Source organism: Gallus gallus, chromosome 2, assembly GCF_016699485.2.
Source record: "Gallus gallus isolate bGalGal1 chromosome 2, bGalGal1.mat.broiler.GRCg7b, whole genome shotgun sequence".
NCBI lineage: Eukaryota > Metazoa > Chordata > Aves > Galliformes > Phasianidae > Gallus > Gallus gallus.
The window spans coordinates 20,422,736-20,449,005 of NC_052533.1; the positions used below are offsets into that span (position 1 = coordinate 20,422,736).

At 42.4% G+C, this 26,270-nt stretch overlaps 1 protein-coding gene across 5 annotated transcripts in view; it reads left to right on the plus strand.

Moving 5' to 3' along the window:
• FAM171A1 (family with sequence similarity 171, member A1) overlaps positions 1–26,270 on the plus strand; it is an 84,921-nt gene that overhangs the window by 23,134 nt on the left and 35,517 nt on the right. For 3 of the 5 annotated variants that reach the window (XM_046938332.1, XM_004939262.5, XM_418631.8), the window contains one exon: positions 25,436–25,663. In XM_046938332.1, the coding sequence (XP_046794288.1) occupies positions 25,436–25,663 (228 nt within the window). The other 2 variants (XM_046938333.1, XM_015281994.3) reach the window with 2 other exon arrangements.

Sequence of the window (26,270 nt, forward strand, 5' to 3'; positions counted from 1 at the left end):
AGTAACCAACAACAACAAACAAAAACCTGCCAGAAGGCACGTTGTGGTGGTTCAACATCATTTCTTGACTTTGATCCTTGTTTTTAGTCAAAGCAGTGACTGAATTCTGTCATGAAGAATCTGTCAGGTGAGCTGTACCTACCCACTGGCTCTGGATAACCCTGAATGCATATGGCTAAAACCCATCTTAAACACACAAACAGAAATCAATGGAACAGTCAATTCTCTGCCTTGCTTGCTTTTAAAGGACACTCTGTCCTGCATTGTAGGAGGGGAAGAAGTGGAAAATGCTTGTTTTGAGTGCAGTACAGTCCTATTTTTGTAAATAAATAAAATAAATAATTCAGTAACAGTTAATTCATTTTTAATATTTTCCATCATTTTTGTTAAATATTTACAAATATGAGATGGCTGGACAATTAAGACTGTATCTTAGTTGAGAAGGTTGATGATAGTTCATGCTCCATTATAGATGTTATCTTTGTTGTCAAGATGATTTATTGAAGCTTCAGACACTTCTGGAACTGCATGGGAGATGTTTTATCTTACAAGCTGTCATTTTTGTTGCTGTTGTTTTATCTTGAGTAAAAGCCCCTTTCGGGTTACAACCTTCCTGAGGTTCAGTGGCTGCAGCTGGGGTCTTCAGATCTTTCCTACCTCAGCAGTTGTGTTCATTTTGGTCTTGTTGTAATACGATGAACGCATGTTCACTGGTAAGATAACTAGAATGTGTGTGGGATATGGAAAAGTTGATATTTAAAGTCACTGAAACAACCATCAGGATTCATAACATGGTCATGAACCTGAAAAGCAGAAATGAAGAACACTAAGTTTCTGCTTAGCAGAGGTTTCATCCATCAGATACGTTTTCAGACACTTCTCTGTCTCATAAACAAGGATGTGAGGTGACAGTTACTGTAGTATGAGTTGTAACGATGGTTCATCCATCCATCTTTGCAACTCTACAGCCTTATTGTAGATGGATGTACTGTGTGTGCTGAAGTGACACTAAGCACCATCTTGTCTGCTTGTAAAACACGTGTGACTAAATGACAAAAATTGGACTTTCTTTTTAGAATTCAAGCCTGATAAAGGAAGGAGTGGGTAAAACTAAGGAATAGCTCGACTGTCTGTTGCTTTTTGCATGAATGATATTGCTAATGGTGAAAAAAATAGTTTGCTTATAGGTAGACATGAGAGAGAAGAAATAGATCTTTATGGTAAAAAGTTAAAGGATCCTTAGATTGATGCAGAATCTCATCCAGAGCCTCATGAAAAGTCATCATGCATCGCTATTCATAGCAGTTTTCTCTCCTCCTTTACATCTTTTCCCCTTATGTGCATACTTTTTAGTACAAGCCAGGACTTGGAAGAATAGTCAGCAGCAATCCCAAATCCAAGATGTAAAGCTCTCCTTTTAACAACACTTCCTATAAGGTTGGAGAACTGTTTAATAGGATCACGAGAGTGCTACAAGGAGAAATTTCTGTAAAGTAGTGATGAATGTTCACAGTCTTAACAGAGGTATTGTCTTCTGATCCAGATGGTATAGCTGTATTCACATAGTGTGGATGAAGTGGCAAAGCAAGACAGATGCTGGACTGAGACCTGCAGACTCACTAGATTGAACCGAACCTCCTTTAAAAAGGCTTCCTTAATGCTTTCCTCAATGTTTGTCCTTTCTGGGTGGTGCGTTGCAAAGATCTGAGGTCCCAAATTGAGTGGCGTCTGTGTACTACTGCAGAAGGAACATGAAGTAATTCTAATACAGTGGAATATGGAAATGTCCATTGCGAGTTAAGTGGCTTAAAATGCCAATTGGATTTGTACTTAATTGTCAGTAATACCTTCGGGGGGGGGGGGGGGGGGGGGGGGGTGAACCATGAGCAGATTAAAAAATGGAACAGTAATGGAATTCTACCTCAAGATACTGTATGATTTTCTACCATGTGATTAATTGCGTCAAGGCTGTCTTCCAGTGGTGAATGCCAAGAGGGGGTTTCTGTCCTCAAGAGAAGGAAGCTGTGCACGTCCTTTCCTTTTGTCCGTTTTCTCTGCTTCGAGACACACGGGGATAAGGGGTTGGGTGGTCTTGTGTGTTCTACACCTGGGAAAAAAGCCTGTCCCTTCAGGCAAACGTTGATGCAGATCATTGGAGACAGTAATATCATTAGAGAGCCTTTTCTAAGTTGAGAAAGTCTAATTAAGGGCATCCATCCAATAACTTTCCTGAATATTTACCAAAATTGTGGAAGTTTCAGTCATTTATCACAATACTGAGATCACCTAACAGCTTTAAAAAATAATAATCATTTTTTAAAAGGCGCTTAGAAAACAAGGGAGAGACCTGAGCCAACTCAAGTAGACTAAATGTGAAAGATTATATTAGAAAAAAATATGATTAAACAGTGTGGGTTTGATTATTATGTTATTCTTGGCAGGTAAATGGTGTTCCTTTTGCATCCCCACTTTGCCTTTTTGCTTGGCTATATCATGGTGACTCGTGAGCAGCCATATTAACTTTACTTGAAAGTGCACATTTCACTGCTCTTTAAGCCCTGTTTGTGCAAAACATGCTTCTAATGAGCGCGCACATTTAACTGCAACAGATTGAAAACAGGAGAGCTCTCACAGCAGAAGAATTTGTATTTTGAAAGCTTGCCCGCTACTATGCTTTGTTTCTGACATTATGGTAAACGAACGCAGTGTTACAGCTCTGGTTGGGCTTTTGGGGGGAGCGGGTGTGGGGAGGCTTAGCTGTAATTAAGGGGATACATCCATTATATTTACATAGATAGGAACTGCTAAGTGAGGTACTTCTACATGCAGTTACCCCTTAATGTTTAAGGTAACTCAAATGTCAACTGAAATTCAGGTGCAGATGCAGTCATCATTAGAAAGATCTTGAGGAGAGACGTCAGGAGTGAAAGAGCTCCAAGGAGAAAATGGAAACCAATTGATTTTAAAAAGTGGTTCGTTGATGATAATTCTCTCTGTTGAGCGTGGAAGGGAAAACAGATTGCTTTTTAACTAGTTTCCAGCCCGCTGGAGTGTTATGTCTTTTCCATAATATTCTCTTGTATTTTCTCAGAGGACATCTTTCAGCAAGATCACTCTTTCAAGACGGTTTAGAATGAGATAATTTACTGCAGTACAGTTTGTGTGAGGAGTGTTTCTTGCTGTATGAAATCATACAGCCTCTTCTATGTGTTCTCTTGTAAACATAACAGACAGCAGGCAAAGAACATACGGTTGCAAGGTATGGGGCTGTATATGTCTCAAGTAAAATCTTAATGCTGTTCTTTTGCTGTAACTAAGAGAGATCATGTAAAATGCAGGAATCTTACTTTTGCAAGCAGACTTGTGTGCATCAGTATGCTTGTGGAGTGACTTAGTGAATGTTCTAGGCAAGCTGGAATTGGAACATCTGAAAACTAGAATACCACTTAATTTCATTGTCTCAGCATGTCCCCTTCATTAGGAGATTGTTTTTGTGGGAAGCAGTATTGGTTGTATGCATAGCTTTCACCCTTACAGTGGTATCAGTATAGATAACAGACCAATTAACCACGTTTTTAGGGACTTCATAGTGGTCAGAGAGAAAAAGGAGGTAATTCCACTGGGGTTACGTATTGTGTTGTTGAAATTGTTCAGAACTGACAAATAATGGTCTGCCATCTATGACATCTGTTAAATAAATGAATACAGCTGAATTCAAGTCAAGTAAAGGGAATTCTGTTCTCTTAATCAGTTTCTCTTTTTCCTTTGCTTACCAAGTACTTCACAGAGAGAGATTTTGACTATAAACTCTGTTTTTTTAATTGCTACGTGATTTTGCTGCATGCAATATGAGGAACGTTTTCCTGTATTGATGTTAAGGTAGCATGGTCATATAGCTGGCTTGCAATAGTGCATTCTGTGCGTTGTCACTAGAGAGAATGGTGAGCTTCCCTGGAGATATTGGATTTAAACGCTTCTGGCAGCCTAAAATAGGTGATGTAAAAACCCCTCATTACATCTCCAGTAACAGGATTTTTATGCTTTTAGAGCTTTATCTGGTAATTGCAGATCTGCAAAGAAAAGAAGTCAGCACAAAGCAGAAGACCTGAAAGGTAAGCCAAATGCCAGGGAGACGGAGTAAAAGAGCACTGTTGGGCCATTGTCCTGCTTATGGCATTCAGTCAACCACTGGCATGCAGTGTCTGGTCGACAAGGGAGATGTGGATCTCTGCAAAGTTCTGCTAGCTGTGCTGCTGCAGGGCTTTTGTATCGTTCTTTACCCTTGGCCATGCTGTGCAGGAATGGGATGGTTCGGGCAGCCTTACCATGTTGCTGAATCTGTTCTGAGGTCTGATATTTTTACTCTCAAACGTATCATGGTCATATGGCACTGAATAAATATCCTAAACATTTTGAGCTAAAATACCGAGAACCTTTCAATCTAAAAAATGTTAGATACAGTGAGATTTTGCATGCCATTGGTAATAAAGCAACCACCAGGCTGAATGGTGCTGAACTAAAGTTTGTCAAAAATCATAGGCCTTACTTGTTGTATTTCTTAGCTGTATATTAATACCATATGATCAAGTGTTCTGGCCCTGGAACAAAGCTCACGTGAAGTGGAAACTGCGGTTTCTTGATTTAACTGCAGGGAAGTCGGTCCTCGCTGTCCTTCAGGCATCTGAGCCAGCACTTCTATTAGGGATGGAATGAATAGGGGATATAATGCATAAAACAAAGTTTTGTAGGAGGCGGTGAAATTAGGTGATATTCTAATTTTCAGATGTTTCAATTCCACCTTGTCTGGAATCCTTATTAAGCTGAAGACATGATAAACTTCCCAGGTAATTCTTTTTTGCTTTTAATAAGTGACTCCTTTTTAAACATTCTTTCCTTCTGCTGCACAGGAAAATACAATTTTAAGACATGCCGTGTGGCAGTCTCACCAACAGCAGTATGAGGGTGTACATAAATGAAGTGCAGTGAATTCCTGTGGTGTCCGGGTGTTGCTCTGCCTCTGGCACAGAGCACGACAGAAGCAGTCAGCGTGCCGCAGCAGGCTGTCAGTGCAGTCCTGCTATGGCAAACTGCTTCCTTCTCCTCCCTGTAACCAAGAGGTGCCATAACCACCTCTCAGAAGGGAGACTGCAGCCCTTGAAAATACCACCCACAGACTGAACTGTATAAGTTGAGAAATCTCTGCAACCTATTGTCTGTTTTGCTAGCTGTCAGGATATTGACTGTAAAAGTTTCTAATGCAAAGTTAAAAACTTTGTGTCCTTGTAGACTTGTCAGAAAGCTGCGAATCTACTGCAAGTGAAAAAGCAAAGCGTAATTAGATGTCTTGGTGATCTGCACAGCTTTTCTTTGCCCCTCACTAATGCTTCTGTTTGAAAAGCAAAAAGAGGCAGCATCTCCCCTGTACGAAGCTGGCCCATAGGTATGTGTGAACCCTTGATTCCCACTGAGGCTCTGTGTAAGTTTGTGGATATTCTGGTCAGTCTGAAGCCATGCTGAGGAAGCAGTGATCTCCAGGGAGCAGAGAAGTCAAAAAAGATTTTCCTTGTGTGGCATGGCCTTGGCTTCAGGTTAGCTGTTTCCTTTGCCTGGTTCTGTGGTGTGCTCCTGAGGCTGACCCACCAAACACTTCTGCATAAGGAAACATTTCTGTCTGTTTGAGAGACCCAGGCAAACTCCTTTATTACTCTCTTGATATATTTGCCTGATTATTTTTTTTTTAAATAGCAGCTCATCCTTGCCCACAGATAAGATAACCCCAACCACTGATCAAAATGAATTGAACCTGAAACATTACTGTAGAAATCAACTTAACTGAGATGTGTTTGGTGGATGTTTTGTGTTTGGGCTGAGTACAGGAAAGGCCTCAGTCTGCTTCTCGGCCTTGTGGTGAGCGCAGAAGGTGGCAGAGGAGGAGAGGTGCTTGGCTCCTGCTCTGCTGCTGGGTCTGTGCATTTCAATCATGGAAGAGCCCACTGTCAGCACTCCCACATGATGGTTCCTGGGTGGCTGTAGCAGTACACCAGGCTGAGAGCTGGCTTCCGAAATAGGCCTAGGATGGGCTGTGTAGTGTCAGTCAAGGCAGTGATTAGTGTGTCTCCAGAGCCCTGCTTGTTCTCCCAGGGAAGCTGTCATCTCAGCCCACTCGCCCGGCTGCTAACTCTGAGTTAAAGAAAGAGCCATTGTGAGCATACTTGCTGGGGAGGCAGTGTCCCCTTCAGTACAACGGAAAAATACTTTCATGCGTCACCACGCAGTTCCCAAAATGTCATGTCCTTTATCAAAAAGGGGGGGGGGAAAAAAGATGTGGGAGGATGAGGTTAATAGGTCTGTTCCTTTGCAATCACCTGGCTCTCTGTTGGTCCCACATGTAACACCAGAACATCTCTGTGAGGCCTCCTCAGCAGAGCAGTGTGAGGAAGAGCGCATCGGTCGGGCCTGTAGGACGGCCAGGCTCCACAGCAGGAGGAGTGTGTAGAGCTGGGCAACCTCCTCCACCTTTGCTGGTGGGCTGTTCCCTCAGCCCTGGAGTATTCATCATCTCTTCTTCCTTATAAAACTTGGCCACTCCCATTTTAACCTCACTGTTGCTGTGTCTGAGCAGAGCCCAGGTTGGAAATTGAAGGGGTCTGGCGAGCTGGTGGATTCTACGGCTGTTTTTCTTATGTTAATTCTACTATTAAAGTAATACTCTAGGAATTAAGTTTCATTACACATCAGGTGGTTGTGGTTTGTCTTTTGGTTGTTGCTGTTGGTGGAGTTTTTTGGTTTTTTTTTTTTTAGACTGAGTCCTGTAATGGAAGAAGTCTTGTTTTTAGTAGACCTGAATTAGAAATGTTAGTGTAGGATTGTTCAGATCAGGTATAAATAAGAGTTTATTTAGGTACCCCATTTTTTCTTTTGTAAGTTCTTTTGTAAACTATGAGTTTATCAGGTATGCTTTGTTTATAATCACAGGTTGATTAAGTCTTATTAGTATAGCAACTGTAAGACTTATATTCTCTCCATTTATTTATAAGCTATTCTCGATAATGATGTGTTTGAATCTCAAAAATCCCATTAAAACAAAAGCCAAAATACTTGAAAATCAAGTGTACAAGTCTGCAGAACTTGAGTATAATATGCAATTCTGCTCACAAATCTAATGCTGCTGGCCTCGCTGTTATTGTCCATATGCTTGTACCTCAGTATGCCTTTCTGAGTCCTCATTTAAAGCAGTCTGGCAGTTGACATGAGAGCAGAACCAAACAACTGTCTCATAAAAACCTTTTGTATTCCATATGGTCTCTGACACTTTGAAGGAAAATTGGATTCATATTAAAAATTGTTTTCTTCATGTACTAACCATAAGAACAATTGAGGACTAGCTTGCTAGATGTACACAGAACTAAGCATTCAAAAATGGGGACCTAGCCTTTGGTTGCCTGGCTTTTTCTCAGAAGTGTATGCTGGTGACATAGGAGCATAAATCCCTGCAGCCTCTGGAATCATGAGGATTACTCAGGAAATTTCATTTTTAGAATCACTTATGCTTGCAGTTCTGGAAGTAGCTTCATCTGAAAGTGACAGTGTTCAACAGCCTTCTGCAGCAACCGTAAGCACTTCAAATAAAGCTCTTTAGCAGAATATTTCAGTGTAAAAGCAAGTCTTTAATGGCCAATGAAGAAATCAATGTAAACAAATTTGTCTGTAATCTATAGTCATTTATCATTATAAAAACATGAGGATTTTTAAACTTAAGGACCAAGCAGTTATGACATAGACGTTGTGTGTTTAAGTGTATTAATTTTTTTATTAGGTTTCACTTTAGGCTTTGCTTCATATCCATTTGCCATTCTAATTCAAAGTTGTATGGATGTCTTCTACCACTATTCCACTTGATTATTTATTTTCCTCATAAAACAATGTGCAGATCATCTTCTAGCACTTAGCTGCGGAATACATGGCTTACTCCAGTGTTTGCAAGAGCCATGTTAATGCTAGATGTCTTTCTTAGAGGAACTTGCTTGTAATCTGCAGCAAGTGCCCCAGATGCTGAGTGCTGTCACACAAGCTATGCCAAAGCTTCAGAGAGGGAGGCACCTGGCCTTCAGTTGGCTGGGGCAGGACCAAGAGGGGTGACAGTCATTGCAAAATGTGATCATGTGGGAAGCAAGCTGCAGGGTTCAGAGGGGAGGCATGCTGCAGGGTCTTCTCCCAGCACGGGACTGGGATCTGTTGCAATGTCCAGATCTGAGAGCCAAGGAGTTTCTGTAGGTCCTACAGCAGAAGACTGGAGGTTGTGTTGCTGCAGAACTTGGGTCATGTTTGTGTTCCTGCCCCCACCCCAGTACCCTGCCGCTGCTTTTGGTGCCTGCGTGAGCAGGAGTCAGCAATTCTGAGAGTCACCCTGGGCCTCTGGGCGTGGGAGGAGAGGCTGTAATGTTCCCGCAGCCCCTGAGCAGCATTGCATTGCTGTGTGTGGGCAGGGAAGCATTTGCGTCTCTTACAGCCTGTCTTGACTGGTGAGAAGGCAGAGTGTTACTTTACTCCTTAATTTTTTCACTTATCTCCACCTCAGCTCTGTACCCCCTAGATGACATCTGTATGGTGGCACTCTGGGAGATAAGAGACCCAAGGATGGAGCAGGACAACAGGTTCAGAGCTGCCCGTTGTGTGGCCTGGTCTGTGACAGCAGCACTGTATGTGGCCTCACACTGGGGCGGCTGGGACGTATCAACTTGGTCCTGTCTGAATCACAGGCAGCAGCCTGAAGTGCTTAGCTGTGGGTTTTGTCCTCCCATATCCAGGGAGAGATAATATTTTGCATGTACAAACCCTACATGTGTAGGAGGATCTTAAACCACCAGCTGTGGTTATAAATAAAATGTAGCAAATGATCCCAAAGAGAAGAGAAAAGGGAAGTCAAAAGGCCAAGGTGTTCTGGCCCTGAGCAGACACTGCAGGGCCTGAGGTGAATGTGGTCTTCAAGGGGTGATTCTGGCTGAAGTTGGTGAAGTGGGAGGTCTGGGCATATGAGATGGGGCAGCCCTCAGCAGGACCCCAACTGCTCTCCTCTCTACTTAGACCACGGTGATACACTGCCTGGGGCTGGAGAGCTTCCTAAGGAGCTTCCCAAGGAAGTGATGGGTGTTTCTGCAGGGAGTGTCCACCCTCTCCGTTATCTCCTTGTCCCCTCTCACCCCACCCCATTGCTGGCAGACTCAGCAATGACCAGCAGGCTCCCAGCTGTGTTAACTGTGTCTCTGCCTGTGCCGTTGAAGCCCCCCCCACCCCAATTCTGCCCGGAGGCCTTTCAGTTCACAAGCAGACTTTCACTCATGTTTTCATCAAATAGGAGATGAAAGTCCCGGTGACTGCTAAACATTGTGATATCCTCTGCAGGCTACCAAACTGCTAGAATAAATTGTTTCATAGGCTTTAATTTAACTTATAACTTATGCAAAAGCTAAATGCTACCCTGCCTGTGTAGCACTTTCACTCTCTGATATTGTACTGTTCTTTCCAGTTTGGAGCTCCTTTTCCTGAATAGAGTTTATATTTACTTCTTAAGAGTCCCAAACCGAGATGCAATCCTGTTGTCATTCTAGTAGACTTCAGTTATCATTCAGTAATCATTTTCACTCTTTTTGCTTTTAAGGATCCTATTAAACTATAGACAAAAATTCTAGTCATGATAAAATTGTCATTATAACACTGGCAAGTTTCATGGCTTACCTTTTTAAGGCTTGCTCTTTTTTAGATGTCATGTGTGAATTTCCCAGTTCAATTTGTAGTTTCTGGGCCTGGCACAAAGCCTAAACAACACTGCCTTGAAATCTAACCAGGTCCATGGATGGGTGATTGCTTTCCTTCAAAGAGAGTAGGTCAAGTTACCCATCTGTTAACTGTTGCAAATGAATGATATGCAAGGGTAATTAGGGCTGCCTACACAAAATGAGAGGAAGATGCTGCTTTTGTTGTGAGTCTTCTAGAGCCTGTGTTTCCTCACCCTAGACATGGGAGCTCCAGGGCTCGGGGCTCAGCACTGGTGTACCACGTGCCCTCCCCACTGCTCTGAACTTCATGGTCACTGCACTTCCCAAATATTCAGATTTGTGTGTGGTTCTGTGGGCTTCTTCTAACTTTGGCTTATATTAATTTGGGAAAATGTTTGATAACTGTAGAAGTGAGCTGCCACTGAAGTAAGCAAGCTAAAAAGGATGTATATTTTTGATAGGACTCTTTGTAAGCAAGGTGGCAAAGAAGCTGTAGAAAACTGAAGAGTCTTGAACATATATATATATGTCTGTGCTCTTTATATGATGGTCTTCTGCAACCTGTTTTTTCTCTCCTATTTGACACAACCTCATCTGAAATTTGGGAAGGGTTGTCTCAAGCTATTACAGAAGGAGACAAATGTGAAATGTCCCCATTATTTAACTGTAGCAGAACTGCTGTTTAAACGTGTTTGCTGTAATTGGTTTTAATAGCTTTAAGCCAGGTGAGACCACAGCATAAGAATGAAGAATAACCCAGGCCATGATCCCTGCCTGGGTGAGGGCACAGCTTCATGCTTTTTGCCCTGTGCCAGGAGCCTGGGCTGGGGAAGACTCCCTGCAGCAGGTCTGTCTGCTAGAGGGCATCTGCCTCTTGCACACCCCCTACCCGTGTTCTCCAGCAAAGCCTGGGCAGCAGAAATGGGATAACGTCAAGGCCAGAGCCATGTGTCTTCAGTGTAGGCATTGTTATGGGTGATGCAGGAGATAGTCCCCAGGGAATTCTGCCAGGAAACCCCTCTAATTTACGGAAAAGCATAGACATGGTACAGAAATAGCTTATGGCCTGCAAAGCCATCTGTTCCAATTGCAAGTTTAGCACTGCATCCCTAAGAAGTGAATCATGAAATCTCACCCCCTGTGCTCTGCGGGTACTTATTTGATTTTGTATAAGTCCTTTCTTGCAAAGGAATGGGGGTTGGCTCTACAAAATGTGTTCACTGAGATGCCTGGTTGAAAAGAGACTTTAAGAAATTCCACCCCCTCACTGCAGTCTGAACATGACAGCTACAAAAATGAATTTCAAAACCAGCCTCCAAAGGAGACAGCAGTGTTTTATGTAAAAGCATACCCATAAAAAAGACAAAACGTGTTTTGCTTGGCTTTGGTACTGCAGGTAACGTAAGAATCACTGTGTTTTAAATGAGTATAGCGACAGTGTCTATACTTAGCTGAGTGTTATCTTGCATATTGCATGCTACTTAAGATCTCAAGGATTTTGTGGTCCATATGGACATAACCACAATAAAACATCCGCCAAATTTTTATATTAATTGCCAGAAATATGAACTTAAGTTCAAGTATTAAAGATTTTCTTTAATAATATTAGCTATTAATGATTGTTTCTTACCAGCCTGTATTTAACTGCTCGCTCAAATGGGCCAAATGATTGAAGGGCCCAAAGTTGACAATCCTTTATGCTCACATGGAGCATCTCGCCATTAGCGTAACCCAGCCCTTTCTGGGAAAAGCCTGTGTCTATGGAAGGGCTGTTTTGCATTGCCATTTAAGGCAATTTGAAATTGGTTTTTAGTTATTTTGTCTCTGATGTATTCCACCCACACCTGCTGAAGGAAATGTTAGTGTGCCTGTGTAGTTTTGTTGCACCTTGGTAGAAACAGTGCCACTGTTCCGCTCTTCTGCATTGGCAGGTAACTACCTAGAGCCATGGACCCCGAGTCTTGTCTTTGTAACATCTGAGGCAGCTCAGGTGGTTGGCAGCATCCTGGCAGCAGCCCTCGGGATGAATGTTGCTAGGTTTCCTAATATCTTTCCCTTTGAAGTCCTTTAAAACGCAGCATGTTGTGCTTTGCCAGCTGATGGCTGGAAATCCCATAGTGCTAGTATGGTAGTGTGAGGCTGCCCAGGAATTCTGTCTGGGTTTGAACAATAATAGCAATCCCCTGGTATTTTACTGCTCCCTTAAGTAATGTGGTAACCTCAGGAGAGCCACTGGTCACTGGGGTTATTAGAACAGTTGCTGAAATAAATACATCAGCTTTCCTGTAAAGTTACTTGCTCTGGGATGTATGTGTATGTACACACGTGCACTGGTTGTGCGTGCAGTGCTTTTCCCAGGGCTGAGTGTGAAGGGGGGGGGAGGAGGGGAAGGAAGAGTAATTTTGATGTAGAACATATGTTCAGTGAAACAGAACAAATACCTTATTTTTGTACTGTGGAATGTTAGTTTTCCAAATCCCAGCACATGTAGAAATTAACTGAACTTTAAAATAAAACAGTGTAGTTCAGGGAAGGAGGTGTCAAATGAAGTAATATGTAGTATGAAATTATAATGAATTTATTGCTAAAAATGATATTAGTAGATTTCCTAAAGCTGTTACATTTCAGAAGGAAAGATGAGGACTCTGCATGTATATTTTCCATATTCATAAAGTGGTTAGCACTCCTCTAGTCCTCACTCTGTTTGTTTTTATGACTAAATGTACTGGTTCTCTTAACATAAGGGATAACTGTTGCACACTTATTTTTCTTAGCAGTTCCTTTATAAGTGTGAGAACAGAATTAGCTTCAAACAAACAAACAAAAAAACCCACAGAGTATATCCCTGTGTGAAACGCATATTTCCTTAGCTTCAAGAACCTGCCAGCCTCATCCCTGTGCAGGGAAAGATCATGGAGCAGATCCTCCTGGAAGCTATGCTAAGGCACGTGAAAGAGAGAAAGGAGATATGGAATAACCAGCATGGCTTCACTAAGGGCAGGTGCTGCCTGGCCAACCTAGTGGCTTTTTATGATGGTGTAACTGCATCAGTGGGCAAGGGAAGAGCCACTGATATCATCTGTCTGGACTTCAGTAAGGTCCCCCATAATGTCCATCTCTCCAAATTGGAAAGATGTGTATTTGACAGGTGGACTGTTTGATGGATGAGGAATTGGTTATGAGACCATACTCAGAGAGTGGTGGTTAATGGCTCCGTGTCTGGATGGAGATCAGTGATGAGTGGTGTCCCCCAGGATCAGTACTGAGTGAGACCTGTGCTCTTTACCGTCTTCATCAGTGACATTGACGGTGGGATCAAGTGCACTTTCAGCAAGTTTGTGGATGACACAAAGCTGTGTGGTGTGGCTGGTAGGCCCAAGGGATGGGATGCCATTCAGAAGGACTCAGACAGGCTTGAGCAGTGGGCCCAGGTGAACCTCATGAGGTTCAACAAATCCAAGTGCAAAGTCTTGCACCTGGGTTGTGGCAACCCCCACCCTCAGTACAAGCTGAGGGATATAAGGAGGGAGCAAGGGAGCACAGCCCTGCTGGAAAGGACTTGAGGTACTGGTGAATGGCAGCTGGACATGAGCCAGCACTGTGCCCTCACAGCCCAGAAAGCCAGCTGCATCCTAGGCTGCATCAAAAGAAGCATGGCCAGCAGGGCAAGGGAGGGATGCTGCTCCTCTGCTCTGCACTGGTGAGGTCTCATCTGGAGTACTGTGTCCAGATTTGGAGTCCTCAGTACAGGAGAGACATGGAACTGTTGGAGCAGGTTATCCAGAGGAGGTCCACAAAAATGACCCAAGGGATGGGAAACCTGCCCTATGAGGACAGGCTGAGAGCTGGGACTGTTCAGCCTGGAGAAGAGAAGGCTCTGGGGACACCTGAAAGTGGCCTTTCAGTATCTACAGGGGGACTGTAAGAAGGAAGGGGAGAGGCACTTCAGCAGCATCTGCTGCAGCAAGACAAGGGGAAGTGGTTTCAAACTAAAAAGAGAGATGTAGATTGGATACAAGGAAGTTTTTTACCTTAAGGGTGGTGAGTCACTGGGACAGGTTGCCCAGAGAGGTGGTAGATGCCCCATCCTGGAGACAGTCAAGGTCAGGCTGGATGGAGACTCTGAGCACCTGAGTCACTGTTAGTGTCCCTGCTCACTGCAGGGGAGTTGGACCAGATGACCCATAAGAATCATCAAACATACGTGAACCTGTCATCTTTAACTTTATATTCATCTTAGGTACAACGTAATAAAACACGTTTTACCCTTGCAGAAGTCAGTTATTGATCTCTTATTTGTATTCTTTCATTTGCTTATTAGTACCTCCAGTGTATCCCGCTAATAGAACTTCTGTATGCCAGTTTAGTGTCATATTATTTGGCTATTTAGAAATTCTTTCCTTCTGCTTCCCCTTTAAATATTGCTTGTATACAGTAGAACTCTTTCCTACTATACAGATGTTTGTTTGAATCAGCATAACACTTTAAAATGCTAGCTTAATGCATAGCCTACAAAACATTCATGTTGATGTCTGTGCCAAGGAAGCAGAGCCACTGGAATGTTTTCAGTTTCACGTATCTGCTTGTTAATGGGAAACTGGATGTATTTGTCAAACTGCAAATGCCAGCAGCCCGTAGTGATAGTGTTACTTTTAAACAGATGTGTGTTTTGCAATACAACCATAAGAAGCAGAAGACACAAAGTGAAGGAATCCAAGGGAACCTGTGTTGTGGGAGAGAGCTTAAGCAGAGCGATGTTTTCAGCTATAAACATCTGAAGCGGGTTTATGCTGAAGTATGAGCAGTAAACCCTTCCTCTATCCAAAATGGATGAACTAGCAGATAGTCTGAGCATTCGACAGTCTCCTGTCCTCTGATCAGGTTCTTTTAGATACTCCACCTGGAGAGAGTGTGATGTTTCATAATGCGTGTGTTTATTTGGAGATAGATATTTATGGCAATTTGGAGTTCTTGAAATAGCAATGGTGCAAAATATACTGAAATCACAATACAATTGTAAGCTACTGGTAGCAAATAAAATACAGCAGGGGCAGTAGATAGGTCAGTCACTAACCCAGTGTGACCCCAGGTATTGGTCTCTGTTATTGGTCTCTGTGCATCCTGGTACAATGCTAGGTGTCCTCATCCTCTGGAGAGGAGAACATGGGTTGAATCCAGCTCAAGTCTAGTGCTCTCTTCAGAGTTCTTTTGTTAGTTCTTCAGTTTTTATACATTGGGCTGGCCAACTGTACAGACGTTTGTAAACTTCTGAATGAACTCAAGAAGAAACATGTGGTCTACTCAACTGTGATATAGTCAGTTGATCCACTCCACTGACACAGCTGTTTATCTGAAACAAAGGCCACCCTCCAGTCCTGTTTGCGTTGACATAAAGTCAGCTTTGTTTGCAGCAGCTGTGGTGAGGCACACCCTGCCTTATTCCCTGAGCTTCATGAGTGCATCATCCTTGCCCATCTCATCTTGAGCCTTATTCTGCTGTATGTGTGTAATGGTCACAGCGGTGTTTTGTGTTGAGATTATCTCTCAAGAGAAATCGGTATTCATAGATTTGTTTGATCAGTCGCTTATGTTGCAGTTCATTGTTTTTCAGTATTTTGAATTGTGAGCGCCAAGAACTTTCAGGGGAATACCAACCCCTTTGGGCCCATCACAGGCAGACAGTTCCACACCCCAGAGGACTTTGCTCCTTCTAGTCACTTCCCCAAAGCCTGGACCGTGCACCCCCAGCCTGTCAGACTCTGTCTCCCATGTGCAGCTGTAGCTGTGGGACTGTTATGAGCACCGCAGTGTAGCCAGGTGAGCAAGAAATACAAGGGTATGCTCCTAGTGGTCTTTTTGGTCACAGAAAGCAATGTAAGAAAGCATATCAAACTCGTCTGGTTTTGCTTTGTGTTTTCCATAGAAAATGTGCTTGGAAAGAAGATGAATGTTGCAAGTGTAACTATGCCTGTACTGAGATCATGAGCTTACAGAAGAGCCAATAACTGCTGATTTACATAATTGTCTTCAGGCATAGGGGAATGGAAAGTAATTTTTAAAAATTCACAATTTTAGTCTGATTAGTAATTTTTCTCTCATGAAATAGTAACAGCCATAAAATTAATCCCCTGCCAAGAACGGAGATCAATATTACAATAATTTAAACTGAAATGAGGTTTGATTGCTGAGTCACTTGTTGCGTTCTGTATATATATATATATATATATATATATATGCAGCCATCACAGCTAAAATATAGACAGTACAGCAGCTCAGTTCAAAAATGTTAATTGAAAAATTTATTGACTTGGATAAAGAGGTTTCTTCTGCATGATTGAGATTGGATGAAGGAGTAAACAAAAGGCAATGACAAATGACTGTGTGTCAAGCTGAGAGGACTTTATGGTATTAGGAGGAAGGGAACTGTAGGGGTCTAGTTTTATTCGGTGTCATAGAATCATAGGATCGTTGAAGTTGACAGGATCATCTAGTCCAACCATCTACCTACCATCAATATTGCACCATTAAACCATGTCCCTAAGTACTACATCTGCCTTTTCCTTAAACACCTCCAGGGATGGTGACTCCACCACTTCCCTGAGAAACCTTTTCCAGTGTCTAAGCATTCTATATGAGAAGAAAAGTCGTTATTAAGTATCTAGAAGACCTGGGTGACAAGTTAATCTTTTGGATTGTTCCAAGTGAAGATACGTGAACATTGTATGGATCAGAAAAATCTCAAGAACTTGGAGTTATAATAAATATTTTTGGAAGATACAAAAGCTGCATTATAGGCAAAGTGGGGCAATTAATCCTGGTTGCCATGGTGAGAAGAAAACCAAAAGAAGCTGTGGCAACTGGCACATAGGCGTAGAGTGCAGGTGTACTTCTGGGGGTTAGGAGGAATCATCAGCAACCTCCTTCCCCCAAAAGCCAACTGTGGCTGTAGAGGCTTTGTGGGTGTTCAGGAGAGATCCTAAGTCTTGCATAGAGCCCCTGAGAAAGGCCTCACTGCTCCATTTCAAGCCCTTTCCTGTCACTGTTGTGAACACCTTGTCCTTATGGGGGCCTGGAGTTACTGCTGTAGTGCAGGTAACTTAATCCTGAAGTAAGAAACCATCAGTTATCTGGGATTAATGCAGATACAGATCTGCTGAAACTGTTCGTGCCAAATATTCACCCAAGGGATGTGTAAATAAGGACAATGACAGGTGTCCTTCCAAAGTGCCCATGTAGGTGCAGTCAGTTTGAGGAGGGCTCTGGAAGTACAGTTGGTGATATGGCTGAGGTGACCTCATTGTGGAGGAGCCAGGAGGGGTGGTCCCCTTCCTTTCTGCCCCACTGTTACACTTGGCCAGGAGACCTTGTGCCTTTCCACCCCCGCATCTGCCCAGTCTGTTGACTTTGGCACTTGCAGACGCTTTACTTCTCAGCAGTTTGGTTTGATAACCTGGCAGCGTGCAGTTCATTTTGTTAGGCTGGTGCTGTGCTGGGTTAGTAAATGAGATTGGCATAGTGACGGATTCAAGGGACGGTAGGGCAGCACAACAGAAAGTAGAAGAGCACGCTGTGGAGGCAGAAGAGTTTGCTGTGTAGTACATTGGCCCTCGGCTGCACAGCCCTTTGGGCTCAGAGCAGCTAGGCTGGAGCAATAGGTTGTTAGCATGTGTGGTTTCACCTCTGTTTCATCTGCCTGTGCAAGCTGGGGATAACCTCTTCAAGGAGTGAAGTGCATATAAATTGACTGTTTAGTTACTTGAAAAAAGGAGAATGTGCAAGTGCCTAGATAAAACTGCAATAAAATGTTAGCACACAGGAATTTGCCGCTGTACGTTTATTAGCTGACATCAGTGGAGCGCTCTGATGGAACTGGAACACAGCTTACTCTGCTGGGTCCCTTCAGAGTCCCTTCAGCTGCGTTTGTCAGAGCTGTGAGTGCTTTGTTAAAAACTAACCAGCAAGAAACTAAAAGTACGCTCTTCCAAAGTGACATCTAGCTTTGTGTTCACAACGAGTTTAGGAAATAAGTAGATTAAGTCTGAGATTGGAGATAAAAAAGTGCTTGTCCTCTCCCTGCCCTATTACACATACACAGGTTTAATTAAACATGAAATACATCTGCTTCAAATTGTTTTCATCAGCTGTTATTTATAGAATAAGGAAGAAGCCGTTCCAAGAAGACGTAACACATCCATTCAGCACAGCCACATACAAGCCTTCCCTTTCAGCCCCCTCCCCCCCCCCCAAACTGCTGATGGTACGGTAGGTAGAACTGTGGCTTAAAATCCCTGGGAGCTGTGCAGCAGTTGAGCTCAATGTGTTGTTATCCTTAAAATGTCTCAGAGCTGATGTTGCAAAATCGGCTGTAGGCTTGTTTGAATCAGGGGAGAATTCTAATGCTGAGCAAATGAAAAATATCAGTGCGTGAACTTTTCATTCCATGTTGATCTCCAAACAGAGTTTCAAAGCACTCTATTAGGAAAAAAGAGAGGTTTTTATGCTGGGATTACTTTTTCAGGTCTTGTAAAGAATGCATTATGCGTGTGGCAAGATAAAGCTTTGAAACTCAACTTCCATCTGCGCTGCATGACAGTATCTTTATATAATTCCGTGTCTGAAATACAGGGTTTGGAAATGAAATTAGTTTGTGTCATGCACGGTTCCTGTAGAGATCAAAGGCAGACCTGTTAATGCAACTATTGCTATTCATGAGTTTCATAGCCGTATGAGTTTCAAGTTAATTATAAATGCTTTTTTTTTAATCACTTAACAATAGGGTATCAGAGTCTCATCTGGGCATTATGCGTATAGCCCTCACTTTTTTTTTTTTAATTAAAGCAAATTCCTACCTTTTTTTTTTTTTTTGGCCAAGAAATTAATTTTGGTGGTAATACTCCTGGCTCCAGCGGGTCAGGATATGCAAATCCTCTTTCAAATGCTGGACACTTGTGTGATGAATGTCTTTATTTTATTATTCTTTAGCTGCCCCTCCCTCCCCCTTGAGTACGTGGTTGTGTAGCAGCCTGGTTGTCATGGGAGATGGTGTAAAGTGCTCTAGGTTTTATACCAGAGTTCCTTTTGTGACGATCCTATGTAAATGTGTGCATTAGCACTAGTAGATAATGTATTTTGAGAAAAATGAATGTATTTATCAATTTTGGTTGTTGAATGCTTTGTTTAATAGATTTTTAAACCTGAAGAGACAGTGGGGCACCTGCCTGACCTTCCTATCAGAGTACTGTGCTTTATTTGAATATTGAGTATCGCGTTCAGTTATTTTAATTAGGCTAAGCCATCTCAGTCCTCTGGAAATTAAATTCCTGCGCACTGTGGAATAAGCAGCAGTGCCAGCGATGCCCGAGGCACTTGTAGTGGCACGGAATGTTAGATGAAAATACAGATGAATCAACCTGTGCTGCAGAGGAGGGCAGGAAGGCCTCAAGTGAGACCTGCGAGCAAGCGGCCACCCCAGCTCCTGATCATCTGCTGAGGTGGGGCGAGCAAGATGTGTCTGTCAGGCATCTCATGGACGTCATGGATAATGGATGTCTGCTCCAGCTGTGCAAATGGGCTCTGCAGCCCTTGGCACAGCAGATCTCTGCTGTTTCTGAAGGAGAGCAGTGGAAGGGAAAAAAAAAATTGTCAGTCAGTTGTGTCTCTGGGGGAAAAAATTCTTCCTTTTGAGGTGTGATAACTATAATTAAATCTTGCACTACAAGTGCTCGATAGTCTTCTTTCCCATGACCTGTAAAGAAGAACAGTATCTATTAGATTCAGATCGCAGTGCTAAAAAGAATTACCACAAACAAGCTACTGCTCTAGCTTCATGAACGTTCTGGAACTAAACATTAATTTCATTAATTCTAGAGTTAAACGTCAATTACAATCCTTAAACATCTATGACTAAAAGTGTTTTGTTTTGTTTTTTAAAGAAGAAAATTAATCTTCCCATAGTCTCTCAGCACTGGCGAATCTGCCGTCTAGTAAACTGTTCTCTTGTCAAACTTTCTTCCCACTAAGCAATTATGCTTGAATTTTGCTTACACTCAGCTTACAGCTGCTGGGTCGTACAGCATCTCAGTCGGCAAGTCTGGAAGTTCCTTGGCTGTCATTTTCTATAGGTTCTATGTTGTGCTCAGTGATCCAGCCTTCTCTCGCAGTGCACGAAGAGGTTGGGTTCTTCAGATGGCCAATCTCAAAACTGCTTTCTCCTCTTCTGGATTTTTACATAGCTCTTCTCTAAACTCCTCTGTTCAGATCAGTAAAATTAGGACCTAAGAACAGAGCCCTGTCATGTGGTCCTTACTGGACCAGTGCTGTGGACAGAGGGAAGTAGAGATCTTTCTACTTGATGTTGCTCTTCTTCAAGAGAATCGCATTAATTCTGTGATAATTCCCTCTAATAGCTCTTCATCTTGTGAAATTAGCTGTCAGGAGTTTCTAAACAGGTAAGCCGTGGAAGCAGACCTTCACATCCCTTCCTTGATGTGATGTGGCTTCATGGAGGTCGGTGGCAGACTCCAACCCAGTGAAAGCTTGGTCACTTGTGCAGTGGGGAAAGCTCTGCCATGCTGTGTTCTGTATGTTCTCTGCAGGTCCGGACCCTGTTCTGAATACATGGTGACCATCCCACGAGTGTGCCCACCTTACTGTGTGAGGGCGTACACATCAACATGCTTTCTGGGGACCACATCTGTTAAGACCCGTGTCTCTGTTTCTGGAGGGATGTTATACACACGTTTCTTTTTTCTCATATGAATGTGCTTTGCTACTATTCTGATGTTCATTTTTCAGTAGAGACTTCTTGATGAAATACATTAAAAAGATATGTAAACGCTTGAGTTGGCATCTGTAGCTAGGGGATGTGAGCATTTCTTTTTCTAGGAAAATGGTTTCCTTTAGATAAATTAAAATCCTATTGTTTGGCTGAGGGGGTGACCTTGCACATGGGCAAGAGGTTAAGAGGCAGAAAGGCTTATCCATTCGGCATGTAGGATTCAAAAACAGGCACGCTGCCAGCAAGCTCAAACTGAGAGAAGAACACAATTTAAAAGAAAGTTTGTACTGTTGTTTTTCGTGTGTGTTTTGTTCTTGTTTTTTTTTAAAGTGAGCAGGAAGTTTTCTTTCTCTAATCGAAACTAGATAACTTGAATATTTTTCTTTGGTAATATCCTGACATTGTCCATGGATAGGGGACCTCCAGAGGAAGAGATAAGTGCTAACGGCTGCCTGTGTCAGCCTGTTCCCAAAAGAGAGATCATCTGTCCAGCAGACATCAGAGGGAGTCTGCCCAATAGAGGAGCGTGTGCACAGAAACCAGATTGCAAGATTGGGACCTAAATAAGATGGTAATCTTTGATTCTCAGTCATTGTCATCACTTATTCTGTTGATTTCAGTGTTTGAGATTTGACAGTGTGCCATCACTGGAAGTTTTGCTTCCTGTAGAATGTTATTGCCTTCTTTGAAAAACAACAAGAAAAAGCGGTGTGGTTTTTTTTTCACTTTTTAGGGGTTTTGATATCAGTTCTTAAGTAAGTCATCTCCAAACTGTGTTCACAGCGGTACAGAGAGGGGTTGAGCATCCAAGGAGTGGGGTTTTGACTGTGGAAGCAGTTACCTTATGGTTACTTGTGTTTCAGGGGAGGCAGAGTGGTGCATAAAGCAGATGGCACAGGAGGGATTGCTCGGGGAAAGTTTAGACTTAGTAAAATCTCAGAAATCAGATTAAGTGGACAGATGGGATTCTGCATTTCAATGCTAACATGGAAGGGCTTTTTTAGTCTTTTATTTCACTTTCCCAAATGATAACCTTGGAGATGCTGGTTTTCTTTATATAGCTGACAATAAATTTAGTACTAGGAAAACAGAGTTACACTTAAGCAGCTGTTTTCACTGTAACTGGTAGTTTTGGTTTGCTCTCAATTGAAAAACAAATAGAATGTGATTGCTGAGGGAAGACGAAGACATACAAGGAGTTTAGGCTAGAGTTACTTGCTTGACCATATACAAACAGCAGCCTTGATCTTCATGGGATTTAACCCTGTATTTGCTGTCTTCCCACTTACCTGCTTTTCTCACTTTGTTTAGAAGTTCTCAAAGATAGGGTTGCATGGTTTTCCAGGTCACTCAATTTATTTAATGGCTGTAGGTGGCCCATTGGTGCCTGCAGTGCTAGGCGGGGACACACGTTCTTCTTGCCCATTCACACAAGGTATGTTCACTGGTGGAAATAAGCAGCAAACACAACCAGCTCTTGCCTGGGACATGAAGCACTGCTGTAAGAATATAATGGCAGGACATCTGTGCTGGTGGTGGCAGATGATTGCTGGCTCTACTTGTGCATGCCCAAGTGGTACTGGGAGCCAATAGGGCACCACAGGCATGACAGCTCAGGTCCAAAAGAGTCCCATTCACACCATACTGGTCAGGAGCCAGGTGTATTAGAGCTATCAGCTCAGGTATAGCCTGTTGTGAATGTGGCTGGTGAGTCTGGGGCATGAGAGTGGTCAGAGCTGTGAATTCACCAGCTTGAAATCTGTAACCTCAGCCATCCCTGCTTGGCTGCATAGCAAAGAAGCACCAGCACTGGCCATATGCATCCTACTTCCAAGACCTCCCTCATCACCCTTCTGAGGTTTACTGCAGAGGTTTGTTTTCATGGTAATCTTTCTTTATAGATAGTTGTTATCACTGTCAATGTTTTAGAGAGAGTTTTCTTCAACAATTTCAGTTTAAGGCTTGTGGTCGTTCTATTGCTGTGGGAATTACTGTGATAATGCGGGTTCAGTGTTCATGACTTCACTGCTGCATTAGATAAGGAAAAGAAGCTGCTGTGTGAAAGAAAACCTTAATTTAAGCAAATTATGTACATTTCAATGTATGTCAGTGAAGATAGTGTGTGAAAAGAAAGCAGGGCTGTTCAAGCTGCTAGGATTTTCTCTTCTCTCAAGGAAAAAAATATCTAAATAAAAGAGGAGGAGAAATAGCCACAGTGATTTAGTAGCCCAACATCAGGACTTCTTGGGTTCTAACCTTCATCCCTGTCATTTGAAAACAACATTTTGGAGACTCCTGTCTTTCCTTAGCAGGGACGGTTGCAGGCTGAAGCCTGTATATGAGGAGCTACAGAATGAAAGAGAAATGGATTTCCTTCTGGAGATACTCGTGTCTGGCTACCACTCTTCATCACTTAATCAACTTTAGTCATAGTTCCTATTCTAGAATTTTGTCTATAGGGAATCAAATGGGTTTGAATCTTGAGTTATTTCTAATCTTTTTCCTTGATTACTATTTAACAGAGAGACCAGTATAGTTGCTTGGTTCATTGTTATATATGGTTGTTATAGGAAAGGCTTACTTACATGGTACTAAGACTGCTAACCATTGTGTTCAACTTGTCTTATTCCCTTGCTTTTCTTTTAATACATGACCCATTATTCTTAGCCACATCTGTTCTGGGAAATATTAACACAGTAGCTATCTGGCTTTAGATCTAAGTGTATTGTTCCTACAGGTTCTGAAAATAAAAACTTGTATTGCTTTTTGCCTTAATGTTTGTAAATACATGTAGAATTCATAAATACATAGATACACATAGATTCCTCCTTGTATTGTTGTGGCTTCCTTTCATATGCATGAAATTCCACAAGTTTTTTGGTCATCCAGCAAGTTTTCTAAGGGGGCATTCTGTACATATTTACCAGTGTATGTTCACTGTTTTTTTCAATATATGTTGTTTTCTTTGGCTACTAAATGTGAAACTGGGAACAAGTCCAGAATCTTTAATAGCTAAAATGTATTTCATGCTGATCCCCACCAAATTGGCATCACCCATTGCCAAGTTCTAAGGCGAGGGCTGTGATGATGATGAATTTCTCTAATGGGGTTTTTGTTCTGGGCTGCCTGATATTTATACTCTTGTACTCTAGGATTTAGACAGAAGGTCTTTGCTTATTAAAGGACCCAATATCCTTATAGCTAAAATGCCCTTAGGGTAGAGGTGCTGATATTTTGAAGGGTTGTATTAGATCATGATGTCCTTTTTTAAATTTTATATTGCTGTGTTATATGTAAGCTGTTTGTCAGCTTACTCAGCTGTGTCATTTCACTACTGAAATTCACAACTTAGCTTTTGTTGAGCTCTTCACTGTTTTTCTTGACGTCTTGATGTTTGATATGAAAACAATTTCTAATATGCAATATTAATATAATAGAACTTTATCCCCAATACTGTTCTATAGAAACTAATGTGTTGCTGAATACATATGAAAATGAAGTCCTGTTCGCATTTCTGGGCAGAACGTGATGAAATGAGCTGTGCATGAAGTGTGAGCATCTTGCTCGTTAGTGGCTGCATTTCCATGGCACTAAAAAGAGGGATTTCACAAAATATTGTCCAGCACAACCTTGTGAGATGAAGTAAGCTGAGGGAGGAAAGTTCAGGCAAGAACAAGATAATTTCCAAAGGTGAATGCAAGGTCAAGAGTGCAGGGAGAGTGGAGAGAAGAGAAAGGAGATAGGCACTCATTTAGGAGAATGGGGCAACTATAAAGGAAACAATCCAAGGAGTGGTTTGGTTGAGGCCATTAGAGCATTGCTGGGTCTTTTCAATGCAGCGCTGCATTTAAGTTATAGCTACTGGAGAGGCAACAGCTGCTACTTTACAGCATGAAACAGAGGAACTATTGAAGGCATGGAAAAATATCAGTATAGAGGGTCCCTTTCTGAGGGACCATCTTGCACTAGGCACTTCGCTTTGTGTAGCAAAAGCTTTGTGACAGTGTATGATTTAATCATAGGAGTGTCTTAAAGTGGACAAATATTGTGCATCTGGAAACATTTAAACAAGCAGTTGTTTCTGGGAAAAGGGTACATTACTCAAGTAAAATGTAGTTCATTGTGTTGGCTTCTGACTGTATGTCTGCAAAATGTATGATACTCCTGACTGGCTTAACAATCACTTTTCCACCACTTACACTCTCAAGTTGTGCATGGGGATGGGTAATTCACTTGTGATATCTGCTTGCCACTTCTGACACTAGGTGCTGTGATGTGTTTGCCCCTTTGGAAGGAAGGCAAGTGAACAGAGAGGCAGGCGAGGTGTTTTTCTCATGTCCATTGCTAGCACTCTGCATCCAACCTGTTTGTGCCCTGTTTTGAGGATAAGGGCCTGATCCTGTGGGGTTTCACTGCCCTGGTTAGGCCTCAGCAGAGAAGCCCAGTACCAGTTGGAAGATTCAGAATCTGTCTGTATCACAGCTGTATTCCCCTGGACTCTTCTCACTCCTCGTGATTGCAAATGGCCTGATTATAGAATCATAAAATGGCCTGGGTTGAAAAGGACCGAGGGGGTATGCTGCTAACTGTGTATGGGTAATAGGAGCAACATACATGTCTTCAAAGGTAGGGCTAGCAGTAGGGCAGTAATTTAGGGCCACAGCACATGGTCAGCTTCATGACAGAGCCTGCAGTGTCTCTAAAGAGCAGCTGCCTGAATTGGAGAGCTGCAGGCCAGGAAGAGAGGTCATACTGTCACCAAAGTTTTAGAGGTTAGCAGTTAGCTCCATGTCTTGGTGTCTGTTGCTATGATAGTATGTTCTAAGTTGCTTTCTGCAGAAGCTGCTCTGATTATGATCACTATGATTGTTTGTCATTACAGAAGTAACGCTGAAAGTCCACGTGAGCGATGCCAGCACACATCAGCCAGTAACAGAAGCTTTCATTGAGATTTTTACCAACCAGATCTCCATTGCATCTGGAACCTCAGGAGCAGATGGCACTGCCTTCCTCAAGTTTCAGTATAAATTGGGCAATCAGCTGATAGTGACTGCTAGTAAACATGCCTATGTGCCAAATTCTGCACCATGGAAACCTGTAAGATTGCCTGGTAAGAGATCTTTATTTTTGTTCTGAGGTAAGATTTTGCATCTAAAGGAAGTTATAATTTTGTATGATGTATTTTAATGCTTGCTCCTGGGTGGAAGGAAGAATATCTGTGAGTTGCCGAAATGTGAGGTTTCTTTCTCAGCTAAGCTGTGGCATCAGAGCTGTGCAGAGATCCACTCTCCTCCTACCTATCGTTGGTACATCAGTTTTCAAATAACTGTTGATGCTCTTACAGCTCCACAAAGCACATAAATCTATTGCAGATCTTTTTCTTTATGGGAACTCTGTTTTTAAGTGCTCTGTTTCAACAGCTGTGATGTACCAGTTTTATCTCCCAAGGTGTAGCAACAACTGTTGTGCTGTAGGCTATTGTTTACAAAACAGCTCTTGGCTCTTGGTCATGTCCTATAGGACAGTTTAAATCTGCAGTTATGTTATCCAGATGTAAAGATTCTTTCTAACATAATTAACATGATTAATTTCATCAGCAGACAAATATAATAATAATAGTTAAATGATATTTCTTGTCTGAATGGCTCAAAATTTTGTCCATCTTTAAGGATATTCAGGACTCAGCTGGACAACCCTATGCATGGTTGAAGCAGGTG